Here is a 23,338-nt window from a genome sequence, read left to right as displayed (position 1 = left end):
GTTCTAAATGTCTACAGGGGAATCAGAAAAAGTCAGCACCGGAAGAGTCTGGAGCCAGGGAGGAAAGGAGGTTGTCCTGGATAGAAAGACTGAAAGCCAGGTTTCCTGACTCACTGGTGCCTGGGTGGGGAGGGCGTTGGGTGGAAAGGCCAGGTTCCTCCCAACTTGTAGAAAGGGTGGAGTCTAGCTTGGGTGGGTTCTTCTCTGAGGCCCTCCATGTAAGGCTGGGAACCTAAATAGAAGACCTGATCTGGCCAGCTCCCTGCCCCTGAAGATCTTGGGGAAATCACTGAGCTGGTACTAGTTCCCAGCTTACAGAGAGCAGGCCCTGCTCCTCTAGCTCACACACAAAGCTGCAAGGGAAAGCTGTCCTGCGGGCTTACGACAATGCACAGGACACAGCCAGAATGAGCAGAATTGACTCTTGGCTTCCCCTTGGCAGCCACCAACACACGCTCTCCCTGAATCACTCCCTGGGGTCAGTACACGCCAGTTATTTACATCGTCTTGCTCCTGCCTACTGACATGCCCACTCAGACCCCCCACAACCTCAGAGGCAGCCAAAGCATCCCTCGGATCTCTACCCAGCATTCTCTGGGGCCCAGTTCTGCCTTTCCCCCTGGGACACTGGCCTGGAGGTGGTGTATGCCACCTTCTCCCACTGCCAGGGACCAGCGCTTCCTCAGACTTCTTAGTTAACTCCTTTTCCTCTGGGCTTGTTTTCTTTTTCTTTGTTTGTCAAAGTAATATATGCCTAGAGTAAAGAACTCTGATAATTCTTTATCCCCTAGCACCTATCCCCTAGCTTCCCTCGCCAGAGGTAACCATGGTGACCCATTTCTTGGACAGCATTTTTTTTTAAGTTCTTTAAATTGGTGTATAGTTGACTTACAATATTATATTAGTTTCAGGTGTACAGCATAGTGATTCAAATTTTTTATAGATTATACTCATTATAAAATATTGGCTATATTCCCTGTGCTGTACAAAAGATACTTGTAGCTTATTTATTTTATACATAGTAGTTTGTACCTCTTAATCCCGTAGATCCTGTCCCTCCCCCTTCCCTCTCCACTAGTAACCACTAGTTTGTTCTCTATATCTTATATTCATTTGTTTTGTTTTTTAGATTCCACATGTGACTGATAACATACCATATTTGTCTTTCTCTCTCTGACTTATTTCATTAAGCATAATACTCTCCAGGTTCAACCATGCTGTTGCAAATGGCAAAAGGTTCATTCATTCATTTAACATATATTATTGAGCATCTGCTATATGCCATTCTGGCTGCTTTGAATACAGCACTGAACAAAATAGATCCCTGTACTTTTGGAGTTTACGTGCTGGTGGGTAGAGACAGAAAATATAAACATAAAAACAAGCACATTGATGTTATTAGGTGATAGGTGCTATGGAAAAAGAGAAAGTTGAGCTAGGGATGGGAGTTGGAGCAAGCCTAGTAGGCCATGGTAACAACTTGAGATTTTATGCTGAGTGAAATAAGGAACTGTTGTAGGCAGTTGAGCATGAACTGATTTTTTTATTTAAAAGGTTCACACTGGTGCTGGGTTGAGAATAGCCTTTAGGGGACCAAGGGTAGAACAGCAGAGACCTCTTAGGAGTTAATGGGCACAATTGGGGCCAGATGTGTTGGTGGCTTATAGCAAGCTTACAGCCATAGCAGTGGACAGAAGTGGCTGCATTCTGCATATACTTGTCCTTCTAGTTAATAACATACTCTACACCCTGCTCTGCACCTTGCTGTTTTTGCTTCACATACCTTGTAAAGGATTTCATACCAGTATATTTACAGCCTGTCCATTCTTTTTTATGGTAGCATGGTACTCTATAGTACTCCAAATCAAGGTTATTTCTTAACCCAGGCAGCCCCGCATCCACAAAATGCAGGTCATCGTTCTTCCCTGGTGTCTCCAGGGCCCCAGGGCACAGCAGTGAGAAGGTCCTGAATCCATCCAGAGAAAGGTTAGCGGTGAAAGTGAGTGAGTGAAGTCACTCAGTTGTGTCCAACTCTTTGCGAGTCCATGGACTGTAGCCTACCAGGTTCCTCCATCCATGGGACTTTCCAGGCAAGAATACTGGAGTGGGTTGCCATTTCCTTCTCTAGGAGATCTTCCCGACGCAAGGACTGAACCCTGATCTCCCGCATTGTAGGCAGGCGCGTTGCCGTCTGAGCCACCAGGGAAGCACCAGAGGTTAGTGTAGAGGTGGATAAAGAATTCACCTTTGCCTCTGAATTTGGAGTTCCCTTTCCCCATTGTAGCCTGCACCCTGCTTGGCGGGCTCCAGCCCTCCCCTCACTCGAGCTGGAGAAGTCTGCCTCCTTTTCCTTTCTTAGACCTCACTCCCCCCAAGCTGCAGCAGTGCTGGAGGTGGATCCTAAAGTCTGAGGCTTCTGACTTTGCCAGGGGAGGGGACGTCTGGCCAGGGCCGCTGGGGAAGTGGTAGGTGGAGGAAGGCAGGGCCCAGGGCTGTGGCCCGTGGTAGGAACTGAAGGAGGGAGATAAGCAGGGACTGCCAGTAGCCCAGGGAGAGTGTCAGAGCTGGAAAGAGTGTCAGAACTCTGAGAGTGCAGAGACTGGAGGGAGATGGGGAGGATAACAGAAACCTCACACACCGTGCCAAAAGCCCAGTTCAGCTAAAGAGTGCTCTGAGCCTTACAAAAGTCCACTTCAAAAGTAGGCAGGACAACAGTAATTATCATATCTTTACATGAAGGAACAAGCCCGGAGAGCTGAGATGACCCCTCCAAAGTCACACAAACAGTACTCTGCAGTACGGTAGTCATTTGGTGAACCCAGATTTTTTTCATCTCAAATTCAGAGCCTCTCTCAATTAGCCTGCCTTCCTCTTCTGAACATGTGCTTGGGATGGTGGTCTAAGTGGCCTGGGAGGCAGGGCCAGGAAAGCGAAATGGTGGAGGGGACAATCAACCCTATTCTACACCCACTGCATGCTCTCCTGCTTGACCTCAACCCTAAGCTCCCCTTGTTCTTCATTTCCTGCCGGGGGCATTTGGGAGCCCCAGCTATGCCCTTTTCATGTAAGCCACAGAGCCAGGAGACGGTTCCCAGACTACACCTCCCCACTGGTCTAGAAGGAAAAGTAAAAGACGGCAGTTTCCCTGTAGTGTTCTCTTCCCATCTAGAATAAGTTCTGGTTTTGAATGTCCAAACCGCTCTCTCCAGAACTCACTGGAGAGGGATGAGGGGAGGGATAAAAGAAGATATGGAGGAGGCACCAAGACAGGGAGGAATGGGTAAGAGCTCATCTACCCCTCCTCGCCCCGGGACCGCCTAGTGGCTACAAGGGGGAGGGGACTAGGCTGGTAAAGCGCCAAAGGAGACCAGGCAGAACTGAAAAAGTAAAAGGGAAAGGTGGGTGCTCAGTCCTGTCTGATTCTTTGAGAAGCTATGGACTGTAACCTGCTAGGCTCCTTTGTCCATGGAATTTTCCAGGCAAGAATACTGGAGTGGGTTGCCATTTCCCACTCCAGAGGATCTTCCCGACCGAGGGATGGACCCCACGTCTCTGGCTTCTCCTGCATTGGCAGGCGGGTTCCTTACCACTGCACCACCTAGGAAGCGTTTTACCAGTACCGGCTTTGTTACCTGCACTGGTGCTTTGGGTGAGTCAGTTTTCCTCACTCACTCTCAGTTTCCTTGTCGGAACTCGAAGAACTGAACTGGCAGAACTGGAAGGGACTCCCCAAATAGGACAGCATGCGGAGGAAAACCGGCCTCATAACCGGGATTCCCAGCTGATTACGTCGGACATGACTCTCAATGGTGTGCAGAAAATAGGTGGAGAGGAGTCGAGAAAAGTGGTCTGAGGAGCCGTGCGCAATTAACTAGATATTATAGTGATGCTCTTGGGAGAGTCCCACGTTTTCCCAGCAACACTGAAAGGCGGGCAGAAGGCAGTGTGGCAGTTGTTTCACTGGCGCCAGAGCGCCGGCCTCCAAGGGCATAGGCTCTTATTTGCATCCCTATTTGCATCTCGTTTGCACAAGAGTTATTTCCCCTTCAAAAGGCAGAAGTCCTTTCTCAGTTACTCCCAGCTGAAGCTATCTACTCCCGTCTTTGCCAGCCTTAGAGCCATATCCATTTTTCTGGCCATACTCTGGCCCCTCTGACCTGCGCCCCTTCGTGTTCTTACGTCGTTCGTTCTCAATCCTTAGCCTACCCCAGCTTCAAAGCAACGACCCGGCTCGAGAAGCCGGGGGACCTGCGCCGCCTGGCGGCTGGCGGGAGGAAGCGGAGGGCAAGGGGGTTCTGTTTCGCCTTCTCTGGGACGTGGAGTTTTGGAAAATGTCCCCCCGAGCTTCCTGAGGCTAAATTTATCTCCCCCTGCCCCGGGGGGCGCAGAGATCCCGGCGACGATTAGCGCTGCGCGGCAGCGCGCTCCCGCCCAGAGGCCCGGAATAGGCGCCGAGTTATAAATAGAGCAGCCCGCAGGTGTGGGGGGAGTCGGCGGGAGGGGGGCAACCCTGGCAGCCACGGTCCCTTCAGGTGGGTTGGGCGGTCACGGTGGGGGCGCCGGGGCTGCGGTCTGAGCGCCCCCAGCGGTTTCCTGGGCGGCGGGTTTTTCGAGGGAAGCGGAGGCAGCCTGGGGAAGGCGGAGAGTGGGGAAGAGGTGGGCGCCCGGCGCAGGCTGAAGCTCCGCTTCCAGCTCAGCCCCTCCACATTCCAAAACAGGCCCCTAGACCCACTCTCTCAGGACCCCGCCCGCTCACAGCTTTGCCTTTCTTCCCGTCAGAAGTACTCTCTTCTCCGGGCTCTGCAGCTCCCCTGCAGCTGCTCCTAGGCGCACATGGCCCGGACTTCGGGCCTGTCACTCCGAATCGCCGCCCCCAGCCCCAGGTGTGCAGTTCTTCTTAAAAGGGGTTAACTCCCGGCAGGCCTGGACATTCATCCTTCTCTTTGGTCAACCACTTCATCCTCCGGGTATTTACAGACCTCCTGCCAACTTGCCCCCCAAATTTAGGTCTAGTTGGTTGCCTGAAAATTTCTGTCTGACACTATGGATCTTGGAAGCTCCCAGATCCCCAAGAAGCCCCTTGGAGATCCCACGCCTGTCCTCCAGTTCCCGGTTCTAGTACAGGCCTAGTGCCTGGGCAGGGGTGGTGGCAGGCCTCTGGGGTTTCATGGGAGGGGGCAGGGCCCCCAGTCAGCTTCTCTTGGCTGAAATAGCCACAGTTGTTTGGCGAGGTAAGGCTTGGAGTTGGGGGTTAGGCGGGAATTTCAAGTTGGGGTTCCACCCTCTGACTTCTGAGCGAGGAAGGGGGCCGAGAATGTGGGGGGGGGGGGCAGGGAGGTGGTCACTAAAAACTAACAGGAGGTTCCAGGACTGTCCAGATTCAAGTGGGAAATGCATTCCGGCTGCTGAAAGATCCAGGTAGGGTCCAACAAGACGCCTGGCACGAGCCAAAGAAACGGGGGACACGGCGAGGCCGCTGTTCGTTTTTCTATACCTAAGGGCTGATGCCAAGGCGCCTTCCTTTCTGTTGCTTCTAGAGGCTCTGGCTCTGCCCTCCCGAGCCACTTTCCATGCCGTCTCCAGCCCGAAGCAGCCCCCTCTCCATTTCACTTGTGCTTCTGGCACTGTCGCCTTGCCCCTGGCACTGCCCTTCTCCAGTCTAGCGCGACCCCGAGCTGGAGGAGGGAGGGGAAAACCCTGGCCTGGACGCCACCGGCTCCGGGCCCTGACGAACCAGAATCTGTCCGGCAGGGCCGAGAAGAAAACCCGGAGCAGTGACCAGCCTCGGGACCCATGGGGGACAGGGACGATAAGAAAACCCGGAGCGGATTACCTATCGTGAGCGCCCCGTTCCTGCTGCTGCTACCCCCTCCTTCTTAGAGCCCCCCCCAATTCTACAGTGAGATAATGTCTGGGGTGGGGGGCTGTTTGGTTTGGCCTAGGCCCTCAGGGGCGCCTCACACTTTCCGCCCCTGGCTGGGGAGCAGGGCAGCGGCCCCGAGGCTGAGTCACGGCCGGAGGGAGAAGGAGGGAGGGACCAGCACTCCGCCCCTCCCCCTGCGCGGGGATCCCGGGTCAGCCCGGGTGAGGGCCAGGGCCCCCCTGGCGCCGCCTATTGTGGTCCAACAGGTTGAGCTGGTGTCCCGCGGAGCCACCTGCTGAAAAGGGAGGGAGGCCCCCTGCGGAGGGGGCTGGGGTTGGAGAAAGCGAGCTCGACCCGGTTCGGCCCGGCAGGCCGCGGGGAGCGGAACCTGGCCCGCGATAGCCGGATTTGAATCAGTTTTACACTAGTGGGAGGGGCTCTTTGGGGTATGTAGCGCCGCAGGCCCAGTTGGAAGCGTCCCAAACGGGCTACCTTCCTCAGTTGGGGGGCACTGAAGCACGTATCTCGATCCTCCTAAACCTACATATACATCGTAAAACACTCAGGTCTCCCTCGCCTTCTGGGTCTCTGAGCGAATCCAAGTCCAGATGTCTCTCCGCGGAGACTCAGTTTCTCCACTTATGGCACAGCGGGATGGAGGCGGGGAGCAGAAGCTTGAGCGTTCCTCCCCCCCTCCCCCCTCATGGACCTGGCCCCTCCCCTTCGACAATGCCAAGGCCGCAGCGGGCACCGGCTGGAGCGCAGAGGCTGCTTGCCCAGGGCGCCGTTCCCTCCCCGCGGGGCGCCGTCACGCGTGGGGAGGGAGGCAGGGTGCCTGCAGCCTCAACTCCCCCGCTCCTTCTAAGGGGGGTGGGGGTGGGGCGTAGGAGCTGAAGTTGATGGCCGGGTGGCTCCCCTCCCCCTACCTCCAGGGGCCCTGACCTGATTATAGCCCCTCACGGGACCCCCTCCCTCAACCCCCTAAGTCCCTGCCTCACCCCCACCTAGCCTATTTTCGATCTCCTCATACCCTTCCCTCCCGAAGTGCTGACCCTACAGAAGCCCCTCTTAGAGGAGTGAGAGCCCTTCTTGGGGGTGCTCGGTTCCCCGGCCGCTGCGGACACTGCCCCCTCCTCTTCCCCTCCTCCAGGTTTCAGGCCAGCCCCCTCGGCTCCGCCCCCTCCCTGGCCCAACGCAAGGCGGGACCCACTTGGGATGGGCGGGTGTTCAGGCCAATGGGCGGGCAGGGCGGTGGAGTGCAGGGGGCGGGGCGGAGTAGCTGCAGAGGGCTGGATGGGGGTCGAGGGCGGAGCTCGAGTTAAGGTGGACTGGGAGAGATAGGGGCTAGAAAGAGAGAAAGAGGAAAGGGAGGGGGAAAGGGACCGCGGCAGGTGAAGGGAGAAAGAGACAAGGAAAGAAGGAGGGAAAAGAGGAGGGTGGGAAAAGCTCAGAGTGCAAAGTAAGAGCTTGGAAGAAAAGAGCGAAAAAGGAGGGAGGGATCCATCTGCGCCCTGCAGAGACTGGCTGGACCAAGGGGTTGAAGTTTATGTCCTTATTGGGCGGAGGGAGGGGGACCTGGGGGGGCGGGTGAAAAACCAGGAAGTGACAGAGGGTGTTGCTAAGGGTTGGGAGGGGGAGTTTGGGGGGTGGCAGGGGGCGGGGGGAGGGAGGGGAGGGATGGGGGGAAAGCAAGCAGGAGGACAGGTGAGACAGCAGGACAGGTGAGGCGGGCCCTGAGGGGGGGGGGGCGGGTGGGAGCCAGGTGAATGTACGGTTCTCGGCGGCCGAGGGGGGGGCGGGCGGCAGGAGGAGGCAGAGGGCTGCGGAGGAGGAGCCCCCCAGCAGAGAGCGGCGAGCCACTGACCGCGGCCTTCTGACCAGGACCGGAGCAGGGCCCCAAGCCCCCGGGCCTGGCGGGGGACGCGCTTCTCCCCACACCCGGAGCCTCAGCAGCTCCAGCCAGCGGACCCAAAGGCGGAGAGGTGAGTGTACCCCACTTTTGCCTCCTGGCTAGGGGTCCCCCATACTCGAGATTACTGCAGTGTCCTTCGTCTGTCCTGTAAGTGGGACCCCCCCACACACGCGCGCATGCAGACCAGATTCCCACCACTCCCCTTTCCTGTGCCTTCCGAACACTCCGGGTCTTGGGAATTGATTTCAACGGGGAGGAAAGATAGAGAAGGAACTACAGCCTCCCCCAACCCAGGGCGGAGGGTCCCCAGAAACTTTCTCTGCACTTCTGGGATCAGACAGACTGGCGGCTCCGGGATGGAGAGAGGGCGAGGCGGCGCCCAGCGCTCCCCTAGTCTCCTTCGTGACTTTAGAGGTAGACCCCCGACCCGACCGAGTTGAGGGAATGGAAACGCTGACGGACTCTAACTAGGACAACGCTCCCCCCACCTCCTCCGCGCCCCCTGGCGCGGTGGGTTGGACTCGGGCCAGTTGCATGGGGGGTGGGGGGAGCACAGGAGGAGCCGCGGCTTGGGGGAAAGTTACCGGCTGGACTATTTGGTTTCTTGCGCTTGCACAGCCGCGCTCTCTCGCCGGTAGTGGGGCTCAGCGACAACCTCCGAGCGATACAGAACGACCCCTCTCTCCGCCGCCCCTCAATCCCTCTCTCTTCGTTCGGGCTCCAGTACCGCCGCCACCTTTTCAAAGCCAGCTCCTGCCCTCAGAACCCAAGAGCGAGTGTGGGCGACTAGGAAGAATTCCACCTATCGTCCGTCCCCCACCGGCGCTGGCGCACCTGCCCCTACCCGGAGTGGGGGGTCGCTACTGTGTTGTTGTAGGACCTAGTCTGAGCGAGGCTGGCAGAGGGCTGCCATTCAAAGGGGTGGGGGGCGCTACTTTCAATTTCCAGTTTTCTCTCTCTCCTCCCACCCCACCCGAAGTAAGAGAGCGACGTGTCCCGGCCAGAGCGAGGGGGGGCCGGGAGTGGGGGGGCGGCGTGGGCAGCGGGTTGTGCCCGGACACGTGCCTGCCCAGGCGCCCCGGCCCTGCTGGTGTTTGGAGAGAGGGCGGGTCCCCTGCCCCCCGCCCCGCACAACCCCCACGTATCAAAGGGCGGCTGAGACGTGGTGAGACCTCGGGGCGCCCTGGGGGGGGGGGGGGGGCAGGGAGCCTGGGTCCGGAGCAGGGGAGGGGCAGAGGCGCGGGTGCTAGCTGACCCACAGGAAACGAGCGCTGCTGACCTAGTTTGGGACACCGGAAGTGGGTGCTGGGGAGAGGGGGAGACCAGCAGGCTGTCCTGGCTTCCGGGCCAGGTGGAAGGCGTTCTTGAATTGACCCCCACCCGAATGCAGTGAAGACCCCGAGCTGCAGCTAAGAATGAGAATGAGTCAGCGCAGCTATTCCCGCTTCCCTCAACTTATTCCTGGAGGAGGGAGACAGTTTATCAAGGCGCAGGGGGAGCCAGATTGGGCAGTGAGGGGTTAAACTGGGATGGGAGCTCTCTCTTCCCTGATGGTGCATGTGTGTGGGGGGGGTGAGGCCTGGAGGATTATGGGGTTGCCTCCTGCTCCCCCCACACACACCAACTGGTTTGGTCACCCCTGTACCCGTCTGGCACTGCTGGGAGAGCTGGCATGGAGTGGGCATCAGGTTGGGCAGAGAGAGTGGGCATATGGAGTGTTGTGCTGGGCTGGAGAGGGGCATATTTGTGACTGGGTTTGGGTAGCAGTTAGTATTCCTCCTTAGTGGTGACTGGGGAGAAGGGCAGGGGGCTCCCCCTGGAGCAGCTGATGAAACAAGAAGAAATCTCTGTCAGTGCCGCCTGGCTCTGGCCCCCGGGACCCCGGCTCCCCCAGCGTGCCTCTGTTACATGGTTGCTGTGGGCACGACGCAGCCTGCTGGCACCCCCAGACACTGTCCCCTCCCTTGGGTACCACACCCCCCAACCTTAGTACAGGGGTCAGGAAGGGGTTAATACCACCCAAAAGGGGCTCTGGGGAAGAAAGCAGGCAGTGCCCACTGGGCTCAGGTGTCAAGGAGGCCTGCTCCTCTGGGGCACTCTCATCCCTGCTCAGCTCTGGCTGACAGGGACCCCAGTGACTGGGAGACAGGTGCTGACCTCTTCCCCTTCCCCATGGTGCCCCCTGGCACCCAGGGCCCCCAGCTCCTCCTTGGCCTGGTGCCCGTCCTGGGAGGGCGCGGCGGGCAGCGGGGGCTGGGCTAACAATGCACCATCGGGCCTTTGTGTGCTTGCACTTGGCACCCTGGGGAAGGGTGGGGGAGGGGGCCCAGCGGGCATGGGGGGCGGAGCGCCTCTGGGGTGGGGACAGTGAAGACTGGGGGAGAGAAGCGGAGAATGAAAGCAGGTGGGGAGGAAAGGGAAGTAGGTCAGCTAGGGTGCTGGCCCCCCATCCCAAGCCAGGGCCGAGAGAACCAGCCCCTGATCCTATGGCTGCCCAGATGGCATCACGCTGCCTGGGGCACAGCCTAGGACTGGGCATTTGGGGTCAGAAGTCACTGCCCAGGGGACTGCTCAGATAGAGGAGGCCTGGCCTGTACTGCCTCCTTCTTGGTGGCTAAGAGACCCAGTTCTGGCCCAAAGCCGAGGTCCCAAGACGGGTAGTGACTGGGCTCCAGGCAGGGCATTGCCCTCTGATAGAAGCCTCTGGGACTGCTTCGGGGCTTCCTGCCTCCAGTCTGCTTGGCTCCCTGACCTTCAGAGAGTTAAGACTGCCCTGCTACCAGGCCTTAGGGCCTGTGCCTGTTTTGGCCTAGGGCTGAAGAGGAGGGTGGGGGAGGAAGGTGGGGACGGGCAGAAGGATAGGACCCTGGCATGGGGTGTGCCCGCCCTGGCCTCTTCCCCCTCCTTCTGCTGAGTAAACTCGTGAGTAAACTTGACGTTTTGCCCGGACAGTTTGAAGTTGCCTCGCCGCCCCCCCACCACCACCAGTCCTGCCAACACACAGGCGGCCAGGCGCCAAGGCTGGCCTGGGGGACTAGGGGGAAGGGGTTAGAGCTACTGTTGTCCACCATCACGGATCCTGGAGAGGCAAGAATGATCCCCCACCCAGGCAGACCCAGGTCTTGGCGAGAGTCTTGTCTGGGGCCTATAAACATCTGTCCCAGAACCTTGGGGAGCCTACGGAAAGTGGCCTGGAAGCAGAGCCTCTGCCCACTTCTGACTTCCACCACCACTTGGTAAAGGCACCCAGCTGCCATCTGGTCCCCTGAGTTGCCACCTTTAATGTTCACAGGCTACCGGACACAAGGGGAAAGGCTACCTTTAGCAAATTCTACAGGGACACCAGAAAGTGGTTCCCTCTTCATTCTGTCCCACAGCCTGGGGTGGGTGGGAGGCTAGTGGCCTTCCTTAGCATCTTAGCCCTGTCTTCACTGAGGCTTCCCAGTTGCCAGGGCCTCAGCCCTAGAGGGTGGAATACACATTTATGAGCACAATTTCTTGATCTCACCCCTGGGCCTAACCCTATATATATCACTCCACCATACTACCCATCAGGCCTGGCCCTAGTCTTCCCCAACCCCTTCCTCTGCTTGCTAGCATCACAGAGCCGAGTCAGCTTTCAGAGCTCTCCAGCCAGAAATACTCGTGCCAGATCCAGGGGCTGACAGTGCCCCAGACAAAAGAGGGCTGGTGGCAGGTAAATGAAGCCAGTGACCCCCACAAACATGCCAACTGACTTTTTACTTGACATCACTAATTTCTCTTAGGCCTCCCTAGGCCACCAGAATGGTCCCGAGGCCCGGCAGGGGGAAACGCCTTCCCAGTCCCTACCGGCCTCGGAGTGGGGCTCCACCAGGCCCTTGCTTTCGACCTCATGTCTCTGGCTTCAGTTTCCTTCCTGTTTCCACCGCCCCCCCCACCAGCTCCTCCCCACCCATATGCCCCTTTCAACAGACATCCTCTCCTCCTTCCTTCCTCCTTTCCTCCCGCTTTGCCTGGGAGCAGGGGTCCTCTCCCCCAACCATAGACCTCCTGCCTTTTACCTCTTCTAAACACAGACCCCCTGGAGATTCATGACCACCTCCCATCCCCTGCTCTGCTGTCCCCACCCCATCAGCAGCGAGGCTCTGATGAGGCTCTCACAGGGCTTCTCAAGGGAACTACAACTCCCAAGGTACATGCAAAGCAATTGTGGTGCATACTGGGAGTTGTAGTCCTCCTTGATCTCTCAGTTTGGTTAAGTTGGAATTTTTCTTGATGGGACTAAAAGTGGACTGGGATGACTTGGAACCTGGGGACCCTCTGGATCCCCCCAGCTTGTCCTCATCACCTTGTTCCCCCATGACACCATGTATCCATGATTGTCATCCACCCCCCCACCCCACCCCCAGCTGAGACATGCTACCCATTCTCACCTTAGGACTCCACCCAAGAGATGCCCACACCCTGCCCTGCTGCCCCTGGCAGGGGTGGAATGGAGGGGCCCCATGAACTCCCTCCCTGCCCCGTGCCCTCTAGGCTGGTTCCCTCCCTTTACAGGGATCAAAGGGCAGAGAGCAGCCCCACCCCACTCCCTGGCAGGCTGCGGGCACCAGGGCGATCAGGAATAGCAGGGACTCTGGTGCCCAAGCAAATGGTTGGGCAGGGGGATGCCGGGAGACCGGCACCTGGCGGCAGGGAGAGACATTGGCCCCATCTTGGGGAGTAGAGCCTTCAATAACTGTTCATCAAGCTGTCCATAGCCCGCTTGGACTCTTCGTGTAGGCCCTAACCTGTGTACTGCCTCTTGAGGAGATGGCTTGAGAACAGGGTCTTGGGCCTTATCTGTAGGACCTAGGGGCCTGGGCCCGCCTAGCTGGCACCAAGGCACAGGGGTGACCCTCCCCCACCCCAGGCCCACAGTTGGCATGGGGCGCTGGGAGCCAGGGGGGTAGGAGGGAGAGGAGGGCAGGACTGCCAGCATCCTGGTGGGTAGGTGCCAACCGGGCCGGGAGCTGGTGAGGGGCAGCAGGCCAGCGGCATTGAGCCAGCAGCTGTTGGGGGGAGAGGGGAGGGGATATTTTAGGGGGCATTTCTGTGGTCCCCCCTCCTAGCCCAGCAGGACATGGGATGGCCTAGTGGCTGGGGGACCTAGGGCCCACCTCGTTATAGGAATAAGGGACCCCCAGAGTTGTTTAAGTGGAACTTTGTGGCCCACCCTCCTCTGGGCTCAGAGCCCTCCTGAGTTGCCCCTCAGGCCCAGGCGGGTCCCACCCAACCGGCCAGGGTGGCAGCAGCTTACGCAAGGGGTGGGGCTAGGCGCTTCCCAGCAGATGCCCCCTCTCGGCTCCTTCCTCTTTCGGTGCCCACAGCTCCCCCCATCTGTCCACCCCACCTCAGGCCAGCTCTATCCCCCTGATCCCCCTGGCCATTGGGGGCTGGCACAAGTGCTGCCCCCTGGCCTGGTTGGCAGGGGCTGGCGCCCGGGCAAGGAACTGTGGTATGTGAGTGGGTTTGGGGTGAGGCATGGGGAGGGCGGGGTGCTGCCTTGCCCAGCCCCTGAGGGCCCCAGCCCAGTACGGGGTGGGGAGAATTCGGCCAGCTCCCAAGGGTGCCGAGGGGCCCACTGGGGGTCTGAAGGGCCTCCCTGTGGCCCCCTGTTCGTCCACATGCCCTGAGGGGCTGGGACCTGGGCACCTGTCACCCCTGGCACTGACTGTCCAGGCGTCCCCTCCTCCCTCTCCTGGCCACTGCCGCCTCCTGTCCCCTCCCCTCCCTTCTTCCTTCTCCTGGTCCCACCTCCAGCAGCCTCTCCCATTGCTCCTCCTCACCTCTGTCCTCCTGGACTGTCCCAGCTCCTACCTTTCCTACCGCTCACCTTTTTCCCCTTTTAGGACTGAGTCAGGACAGGCAGGGGTGGGTACAGCTGGGGCTTCGGGCACCACAGGCAGAGACTCTAGGCCCTCTCCCACGCTGCCAGGCCTCTGGTAACCCCTCCCTCCATCTGGGGGGAGGGGGGACAGCACCCAGAGGGTTAAGGCTGTAGGGGGGAGGGGCTGGGCCAAGTCGTGGGCGGCCCCTTTGAAGGAGGGAGCTGGAGCGGGGAACAGCCACCCTGCCTCCCCCCCAGCCAGGCCCTCCCCCACCCCTCCCAACCTGTTCCCCCCAGGGGCCAGGAGGAGTTGCCGGCAAGGCCCCTCAGCGTTCAGGTGAGTAGGCCCCGCTCTGGCTTGGGAGATCAGGCCCCAGGGGAGGCTCGGAGGCCTGGAATTGGCCAAGGGTCAGAGAGGGACTGAAAAACAGGCTAGGAAGAGGGTGTCCAAATTTTCACAGGGGGTGGTTTAGGGAACTGAGGGGCTGAGGGGCTGGAGTGTGGGGAAGCCTGTGTGTCCGAGGGACATAGGAGGACAGGAGAGCAGGAGAAGGGGCCTACGGGAGCCGAGGGGCTGCTGGGCCAGGACAGGAGGTTGGACAGGCTGGCAGGGAGCCGGGCTCCGGGGATTGGGCTGGGGTGTCCTCTGGGGCTGGGGGGCTCAGGTTTCTGCCGGCGGCTTGGCGGGTGTGGGGTTACCAGCCAGCTCGGTTACGCAGCCGGGGACGCTAGGCTGGGGGGGAGGGGGTGGGCACAGGGCAGACCCTGGCACCTTGTGGGTCTCCTCAGGCCCTAAGGGGATCTGGCGCTGCTCCGGCAGACCCCTGCTGGGAGCACTGATGGCCAGGGTCTGTCCAGGCGCATGGTTGCCTGGCCTTGGGTGGGCAGCCTCTGGGGAAACTCCAGCTGCTCCAGGGCTGGAAACTCTGACGGGCAGAGAGGCCTAGGCTGTCCCCCCACCCTACCCCACATCCGCTCTCACTGTACACCCCCCCACCCATCTTCACTAACTGTCCCCCCGATTTTGGTCCTGTGCTTCATCCAGAACGGGGTCGTGGGTGCCTAAATGCAACCATCTCATGGCAAGACCAGGCCTTGGAGGGCAGGCCCGGTTTCCTAATTTAATTCTTCTGCCCCTCTCCACCCGCATCCATCCATCGGCCTGGGGAGAAGAGAAGGGATGCTTGGAGTAGGGCGAAATGGAGGAAGTGGGAGAGGCCTGAGCGAGAGAACCAAAAGCCAAAAGAAAGGAGAGGTAGGGATGGTGCCTTGGAGACCTGGGGACTTAAGGACGCAATAGAGAGGAAGCAGGAACCTTACAAGGGCTGAAGGGAGGAAAGCAAAGGATGTGTCCGCGGAGAAGGGACACAAGGGTCCGAGAAGGCAGGAAGAGGCCAAGGCAAGGGGCCAAGGGTGGAGAGGGGCTGAGGGCAGGGGTCCCCAAAGCAAAAGAGGAGAAGACTAGGGAAGACGGAGTTGCCCCCATTCCTTCCCCCGCCATCTTTTATCTCCCTCAGATTTCCCCTGATGCGATCTCAGAGGCTGTGGACTAGGGCAGGTGTCATGGAAAGAAAGTGTGGGGGAACACTGAGGTCTCCCTCCTGTCAAGAGCTGAAGCACCAGGAATTGGGGATTTTGAGGGAGGAGAGGCTTAACCCCCACAGCACCGGGAAGCAGCCAACTCCCCTTGCCTCCTTCCCCCTTCGTGGCTTGCGGTCTCTCTTCCCCGCCTCGGCCCCCAGGAAGTGTGAGTGCTGGGGGTGGTGAGGTTAGGAGGGGGAAGCGACATATGGGGGATGGGGAAGGCATGTACTAGCTTGGAGGGGCTGGCTGGGGAGGGAAAGGCTCCATACATGTCTGGGGCATCCTGGGCCGAGGGCCTCTCCTTCGAAGTCCTTCTAGTCCTCCAGGGGATTCACCTCCACCCCTCACCCTGCCTTTCCAACTGGGCAGTCCAGATGGCTTCAGCCCCTGGGCCCCAGAGGCCCTGAGAAAGGGTGGAAGAAGCTGGGGAGCTAGGATTCCTGGGTCCCTGAGGACTTTGGACTGGCTGTCCTATTTCCCCACCCCCGCCCTGGTCCAGCCACAGGCCAAAGCCCTGGCTTCGTGCAAACTTCGCTCCAAAAAAACAGGAAGAGAACCTGAGGCTGGAGTTGGGGTGGGGGTTGGGGGGGGAGAAAGGAGAAAGAAGTAAGGGGGAAGGGTGGCCAGCCAAGGTGGGAAGAGCGTCAGGCCTCTCCATCACCCTGGCAGGAGGCATCACAGCCTGGCCCTCATCCTCACCCCAAGCTACTACACCTGGAGAAGCTGGCCAGGTCCCTCTCAGGCTCTCTGGCAGAGCCCGGAGGTGGGGGCCTCTGAGCCTAAGGTGGGGGGGCTCTGTGTGCCTGAGTCTCAGGCCCATATCTATTTTCTCCGCCGCTAATCCTGTTTCCGCCTGCTGCCCCCCACACTAAGCCTCACTCCCCTAATCCCCAGGGTGTGGGGAAGGGGGGCCAGCTTTACTCAGCTGCCCCATTCAGGGCCTCGTATCCCAGCTCTGCAGCTGGCTCAAGCCGACAGTGTTGGCCCTGGTATCCCCCAGCCCTTCACTGGACACTGCCTGAGGTCAGCACCTGGAAAGACTTTCAGCCTCCTTTTCCCTCCCGTGCCAGGGCCAGTGCCCTCTACCTTTTGGTTTCTTGGTGGTGGACACACCTTGGGAGGTGCCTTTGGGCACTGAGGGGTAGGTGATAGGGGCTCCCTCCTTTGCCGCCCCCCCCATACTTTTCTATCCCCAAAGTCTTCCCCCACCAAAGATGGGGCAAGCTTGACTCAGGGCCCAGTTTCAAGAGAGCTGCCCACCGGCTTGGCCGGTCTAGCAGGCCTGACAGTGAGGGGAGCCCTGGAGGGGGTGACGGGAAAGGGGGGAGAGGTGGGGCGGGGCCCCCAGTTCTTCCCCCTACCCGGCAAACAGACCTTGCCTGGCTCCCTGGCACAGCTGCCCCCCCCACCAACCACCACACACACCCATGCCCACAAGGTCTTAGCAAGAGGGGGCATGCCAGGCTGGGTGGGGATGGGCCGTCCTCATGGGCGTCGGGGGGCTGGGCCCTCTGGGATACAGAGGTGGGAAGGGTGCCCAAGTTGGGGTGGGCACCCTGGCATCAGTGCCCCACCCTGGCAGAAAGAAGGGGGGAGTTCGTCCCCATCAAGCCCTCCCAGATGATGGGGCCTGGAGTGCCCCCTTGGCCTGGTTGGCACCAGCCGAGCTCCAGGTGGCACCTAAGTTAGCATGGGTGCCAGAGCCCTGGGTAAGGGCTAGGGGAGTTTCCCAGAAGCTAGAGACCCGTAGGAACACCTCCCCTTCCCAAATGGGTCCTCTGCCTCTCTCTTCCTTCATTGCTACCGCATGGCCGTGGGCTTTGGAGTTAGGCCCTCGGGGTTAAACACCCACCCTTGCCCAAGCCCCGTGTGATCTGCATCATGAACCAGCCTGAGCCTGTGACCTGACAGCAGGGTCAGCCAATCAGCAACCCTGCCACACCAAGTTGCCACGGAGATGGCCCTGGGGTGGGAGAAGGGAGGCGGGCTTAAGCTGCGGGAATGGGTGGGGTGTGGAGGGAAGAAGGGAGAGGGACGAGAGGGTGAGCCACGTGTCTGCGGGTGCACAGCTCCGGGCCAATGGACAGCGAGGACAGCCCCACCCCACCCCCAGGAGGGTCAGGATTCACCTGGGCCCGGGAGGGTGCCCGCTGCCACCTGAGTGGCCACTGCCGCTGCCCACCTGGTTCTGTTTGCTCCTAGGTCCGGGGGCCATTTGCCACTTGAACTATTTGTAAAGTACAAGGGGGGAAACCCAAGGCAACTGGGAGTGCTCCCAGACTGCTTGGCTCCCAGGGAGAGAAGTGTTTTGGGGACTTAAGGTGGGAAGGGGTGGGCTATCTGAGGGTGTCTGACTGTGGCTTATGAGCCAGCACATGGGTGCTGCTCACTCAAGGCTTCCACGCAGGCGTCCAGATGCTATAGTGAAGACGGGGAGGCAGGCAGAGACGATGCAGTTCTTGTGTCCTCAAAAGGAAACCTGTAGCCCTCGACTCCTCCGACCCCCTCAAAACCCTTCCCCATCAGTGGCCGAAACTGAGCAGTTGTTGGGAGTGGCAGAGAAGACACTGACAAACTGTCAGTGGGACTTGCCCTAGGGATCATCCAGGTCAGTCTTTAATTTTGCAGATGAGGAAACAGGAAAGAAAGTGACTGGTTCAAGGTCATGTAGCTAGTAGTAACTGGACTCCCCCTGGGTGATTTGACGGAGGGAGACAGACCTTTCTCCCAGCAGAGACCATCTGTATAGTGCAGTCTGCCTCCGGGTGAGGGTTGGTTTCTCCCTCCCAAGGCCAGAACTTTTATTGAGCCCCTACTATATGTTAGGTATTGTGCCACCCACAGGCTCATTTAACCTTCATCACAGTCCTAGGAGTCAGGTGGAATTATCCCATGTTATAGACGGAAAAGAAGGTTCAGAGATTAAACAACTGTTTAAGGATCACAGAGCTAATCAGCCTTAGAATGAGGATTCAAACTCAAGCCTGGATGACTGCAGAGCCCAGCTCTTTTCAGGCCTCAACTCTGTCTCCAGTTGATCCAGACCACCAAATGTCAGCGTGGAAGGGCTGAGCCCCTGCGGCTTTCATCCCCACCCACTCCTTGTGTACCATGAGGAGACTGAAGCACAGAGAGAAATGACTTGGCCAAGGTCATTTGGCAAGATAGTAGCAGAGCCAGGATTAGAAGCTGATCTCCTCGCGTCCAGGCCAGACTCACTCTGCCACCCGCCTCCCTCCACCAGCCTTGGGACTGCCGAAGTGCTGCGCCTTCCTTGGCTGTGCCTTGGGGAGGATAGCACAGAGGCTGGAAGAAGGTCCTCTGGAGAGGAGGGACTCTCCTGACTGGCCAGGAATGGAGAGGGAGGGGTGGTGGTGGTAGCCCAGTGGAGGAGGGGTAGGACTGGAACTTGGCCTATTGGCAGGGGGGGAGGGGCGGGGACGATGCTTATCGGTGCGGGGCAGGAAGCACCCGCGCCAGCACCAGCGACACCCCAGCAAAGGGTGGCTGCTCCTTGGCCCCATGGGGGAGGGGAGGATGTGGGGGGAGGTATGCTGGGAGCTGTGTTTCCCTTTTGGCCTCTACAAGGGGGAGATCTAGAAGGGGAGATGAACTTTTAGTGGGTGGGGAAGGAGGAGGTGGGGTCCTGGGGAGCCACCTCCCAAGTTTGCCTAGTGTTTTATAGTGCACCAAATGCCGTAGGGAGAGAATGTGAGCTAAAGGACCTGACCTTGCCTTGAACAGACCTTGGCCCAGTGTGAATCTGAACTCTCTCATTGCCCTCTCTCTGGGTTGAGAGGAGGTTCCATCACAGAGACTGTGACCCCACTTTTCAGATGCCTGAGGCTAGCTGCAAGAGGCACCCAGAGTCCTTCAGCCAGTTCTTCATGAAGCCTGAACCAGAACACAGGCATCTTTTCCCCCAGACCAGTGCTTCTTCCAAAGGGATGGGAACGGGGCAGGTGAAGCAGATGGGTCTCTAGGAAAGGCCAGAAAGGCAGAGCTCCCGTGCTCACTGAGGCAGAATGATGCACAGTGGTTAGGAACATGGCTCGGCCGGCCGCCTGGCTTTGAACCTGTTCCGCACTTAATATAGAAAGTCTCTTCACCTGTCTGCACCTCAGGTTCCTGTCTGTGAAATAGATAATTGTTACTTTAGAAGGTCGTGGAAGATGAAATGGGTGTAAAGTACCTGAAGGGCCTAGACTCATGGCCAGTGTTGGTATCCCCTCTCTGGGCCCCCTGGCAGGGCTGAGCGCTCCTAACCTCCCCTTTTCCTTCACTCCACAGGAGAAGATGGGGAGCCCTGAGGATGACCTGATCGGGATTCCATTCCCAGACCACAGCAGTGAGCTTCTGAGCTGCCTCAATGAGCAGCGCCAGCTGGGCCACCTCTGTGACCTCACCATCCGGACGCAGGGCCTGGAGTACCGCACCCACCGGGCTGTGCTGGCTGCCTGCAGCCACTACTTCAAGAAGCTCTTCACCGAGGGTGGTGGGGGCGCGCTCTCGGGCGCTGGGGGCGGTGGGACAGCTGCCGGGGGTGCAGGGGCCGGCGTGTGTGAGTTGGACTTTGTGGGGCCGGAGGCACTGGGTGCCCTGCTCGAGTTTGCCTACACAGCCACCCTGACCACCAGCAGCGCCAACATGCCGGCAGTACTGCAGGCCGCACGGCTGCTGGAGATCCCCTGTGTCATCGCGGCCTGCATGGAGATTCTGCAGGGCAGCGGACTAGAGGCGCCCAGCCCGGACGAGGACGACTGTGAGCGCGCGCGGCAGTACCTGGAAGCCTTCGCCTGTACAGCCACCGCCTCAGCTTCGGGAGTCCCCAACGGTGACGACAGCCCTCCACAGGCACCCCTCCCGCCGCCGCCACCGCCGCCGCCTCGGCCTGTTGCCCGCCGCAGCCGCAAGCCCCGCAAAGCTTTCCTGCAGACCAAGGGGGCCCGGGCCAACCACCTGGTGCCCGACGTGCCCACCCAGCCCTTAACCTACGAGGAGGAGGAGGAGGCGGGCAGAGTGGGCAGCAGCGGGGGCAGCGGGCCAGGGGACAGCTACAGCCCTCCCACAGGGACTGCCTCACCCCCCGAGAGGCCCCTGAGCTACGAGGCCTACGAGGGTGAAGAAGAAGAGGAGGAGCTGGTGTACCCCCCGCCCTACGGGCTGGCACAGGGCGGCGGGCCCCCGCTGTCCCCAGAGGAGCTGGGCTCAGACGAGGATGCCATCGATCCTGACCTGATGGCCTACCTCAGCTCCCTGCACCAGGACACCCTGCCAGCGGGCCTGGACAGCCAGGACAAGCTGGTGCGCAAACGCCGTTCCCAGATGCCCCAGGAGTGCCCCGTCTGCCACAAGATCATCCACGGGGCGGGCAAACTGCCACGCCACATGAGGACCCATACGGGTGAGAAGCCCTTCGCCTGTGAAGTCTGTGGCGTCCGTTTCACCCGGTGAGCACCAGGGGGAAGAGGCCCAGCAGGGGCCACGTGGGGGGGTGGCGCGAGGGAGAAAGGGCTTGTGGAGGGAGGTGATCCTGGAGGGTCTGTGGGGTGGTCCCCAGGCTGGGGAGAGAGACCGGGACAAAGAAAGTCAGGGAAGGTGGGTGTGGGGCCTTAAAGATCGGACTGTGCTGGAGGCAGGTCGTTAACCTGGGGCTAAGTCAGCAAGGGTCTCCCGTAGCAGAAATAGGGCAAGGAGCGCTAGAGGACAGGAGTGGACAAGGCCGGGGAACCTGGCCCGGACGACCTGGGACCCCGGCTGACCCGCTCCCTTCGCCCTCCCCCGCCCGCCCAGGAATGACAAGCTGAAGATCCACATGCGGAAGCACACCGGAGAGCGCCCCTACTCGTGCTCACACTGCCCGGCCCGCTTCCTGCACAGCTACGACCTCAAGAACCACATGCACCTGCACACAGGGGACCGGCCCTACGAGTGCCACCTGTGCCACAAGGCTTTCGCCAAGGAGGACCACCTGCAGCGCCACCTCAAGGGCCAGAACTGCCTGGAGGTGCGCACCCGGCGGCGCCGCAAGGACGATGCGCCCCCTCACTACCCCCCGCCCTCCGCCACCACCTCGTCCCCTGCCGGCCTCGACCTCTCCAACGGCCACTTGGACACCTTCCGCCTGTCTCTGGCTCGATTCTGGGAGACATCCGCCCCTACCGGGCCCCCAGACTCCACCCCAGGGCCCCCCGATGACGAGGAGGAGGAGGGGGCACCCACCACACCTCAGGCTGAAGGTGCCATGGACACCTCTTAAAGAGGGACGAGGGGCCGAGCTGGAGCAGCACGGGAACCGGGGAGGCCCATGCCAAGCAATGGGAGTGTGTACAGCAGAGACGGCGCTGGGGGTTCAGGCACTGAGTCTCCCTGGCGTCGGAAATAGGCTCCTTCCCTCGGAGCCCTCATTCCAGTTCCAAGCCGAGAAGGTTTTGGGGCAGAGTCTCCCCAGATTGGGGTGCTCTCCCAAGGAGTGATACATATGATATTATGTATATATTTACAGCTCCATTGTAAAGGTGGGGTCCCTGTCCCCAGCTGCTCCTGGGGAGTAGAAGCAATAATGTATTTCTGATTTGTGGGGTCCCTCTTCGGCTATGCGGGTTTCTAGGGGGTGGGGGGCTTGGGACCAAAGCCTTACCCTGCCCCCATGCCCCTTGGGGTTTTGGCTGTGTAAGGGGGTGAAGGACTGCCCCTCCCTTTCGAGACCCCTCCTTCCTGGTTTCTGTTCCCTTTTCCTGGCAGTGAATTATGCAAAGGGGGGCGGCAAAGGAAGGGTAAGTGGGGGAAAGCAAGGTAAAAGCTTGAAAGACGGGGACTGGGCCTGTAAGGAAGGAGCCATCCCAGTCCCCCTCCGCCCTTCTCCCAGCGCTGAGTCATGGGGTCCTGGAGAAGGGGGCGGGGTGGCCTGATTGGCTCGCCCGCCCCTGGGGGCAGCGGGAGGGCCCCGCCCAGCCAGGGGAGCCGCTGCCGGTTCTCCTCCCCTGCCCTCCCCTCCCGCGTCCCCGGGCAGGGAATGTCTTGTTCCCGCCGCTCCCTCCCCGGGGCCAGAGGGCAGGGCGGGCCGGGCGGTGTCCTACCCTCTTCTCCTCCTCCCCACCTCCTCCCCGCCCAGGTGCGAGCCGCCGCCACCACCGCTGCCGCCCCTGACTCACGCCGCCCCCGGGCTGGCGCGGTGCAGGGTGTGGGACCCGGTGAGGGGCTGGGGGGGAGCCTGGCGGAGAACGGGCCACCCGGCGCCATCTGGCGGCTGTGCCCTGCGCGGGCGAGCGCCCCTGGCGGCTACTGCCAGGGAGCCGTCTTCTCCACCTCCACCGCCCCAGCGGGTGAGCCGCGCCCCCTTGCCAAGGCCGGGGCGCGGAACTGCTCGCCCGCCCCCAGGGAAAGTGGGCTGCGGCCCTGTGGGAAAGGACTCCTACCCTCAGACCCTTGCCTGCCAGGGCTCCCTGTTGGGGTGGGGAGAATAATTCCCTCACTCTTCCCTTAGGATTGAATCCACCCCTGTTCTGTACATAGCCTTTTCTGTTGGTCTTGTTGAAATCTAGTTTCAGATTTTTAACTACCCAATTCTGCTGGGGGTGGGGGTATCTCCCCCGCCTTCCTCGCTGGGTGCTGGACCCCGCTCGGGCCTGGGCTCTGCCTTGCACTATTTCCCCTCCCTGGCCTGGCGGCCCCCCCCCCCACCTCCTTAAAAGGGGCAGGTTCAGGGGCCCGGTGCTCTCCCTCCCTCCCATGCACCCCCATGCCCATTTGCACAGCTGCCCAGGTACCCCCGATAATGGGGGGGGTCACAGGGAGGGGGTAGCGGGACCAGTCCTTGTCTCTATTTAAAAAGTGATGATGTAATATATTGGGGTAGGGGGAGGTCAGGTTGCTCTGGGCCTCATCTTTGCATTTCAGGTGATGGGGGAGCCCAGGGCTGAGGAGACCCGGGGCCCAGCCCCAGGGAGTGAGGACAATGTGGCCTCCCCCCTCCCCCCTTGCGGCTTCTCCACTCAGTGCCTTAAGGGGGGAGGCGATCCCCCCTCTCCTGTTCCCCTCCCCTTCCCTTGCCCCCCACCTCGGGTGTAAGCGACAGGAAGAAATAATAATAATTTAAGATTCACACTTGTGTCCACCTTTGGTTTCT

The 23,338-nt window shown here is 60.1% G+C and overlaps 2 protein-coding genes across 9 annotated transcripts; both read left to right on the top strand.

Annotated features, from left to right (window-relative positions):
- Positions 1–7,238: 7,238 nt before the first annotated feature.
- Positions 7,239–23,314, top strand: ZBTB7B (zinc finger and BTB domain containing 7B). Of its 8 annotated transcripts, none has more exons than XM_043876696.1 (5): positions 7,239–7,567; positions 7,745–7,845; positions 13,924–13,963; positions 19,501–20,660; positions 21,004–23,314. In XM_043876696.1, the coding sequence occupies exons 1-5, from the start codon at positions 7,541–7,543 to the stop codon at positions 21,467–21,469; spliced, it is 1,794 nt and encodes a 597-aa protein (XP_043732631.1). In that variant the 5' UTR covers positions 7,239–7,540; the 3' UTR covers positions 21,470–23,314. The 8 variants fall into 8 exon arrangements, with proteins under 8 accessions (XP_043732631.1, XP_043732637.1, XP_043732634.1 ...); XM_043876702.1 differs by lacking the exon at positions 13,924–13,963 and adding an exon at positions 17,618–17,818 and having other exon boundaries at positions 7,239–7,584; XM_043876704.1 differs by having other exon boundaries at positions 7,524–7,584.
- On the top strand, positions 22,088–23,314 carry LOC122677012 (translation initiation factor IF-2-like). Its single transcript, XM_043876705.1, has one exon. It carries the CDS (start codon positions 22,088–22,090, stop codon positions 22,694–22,696), a length of 609 nt encoding a protein of 202 aa, XP_043732640.1. The 3' UTR covers positions 22,697–23,314.
- Positions 23,315–23,338: the final 24 nt, after the last annotated feature.

This window comes from Cervus elaphus, chromosome 20 (genome assembly GCF_910594005.1).
Source record: "Cervus elaphus chromosome 20, mCerEla1.1, whole genome shotgun sequence".
Lineage (NCBI taxonomy): Eukaryota > Metazoa > Chordata > Mammalia > Artiodactyla > Cervidae > Cervus > Cervus elaphus.
This window is presented reverse-complemented; position numbering and strand designations above follow the sequence as displayed.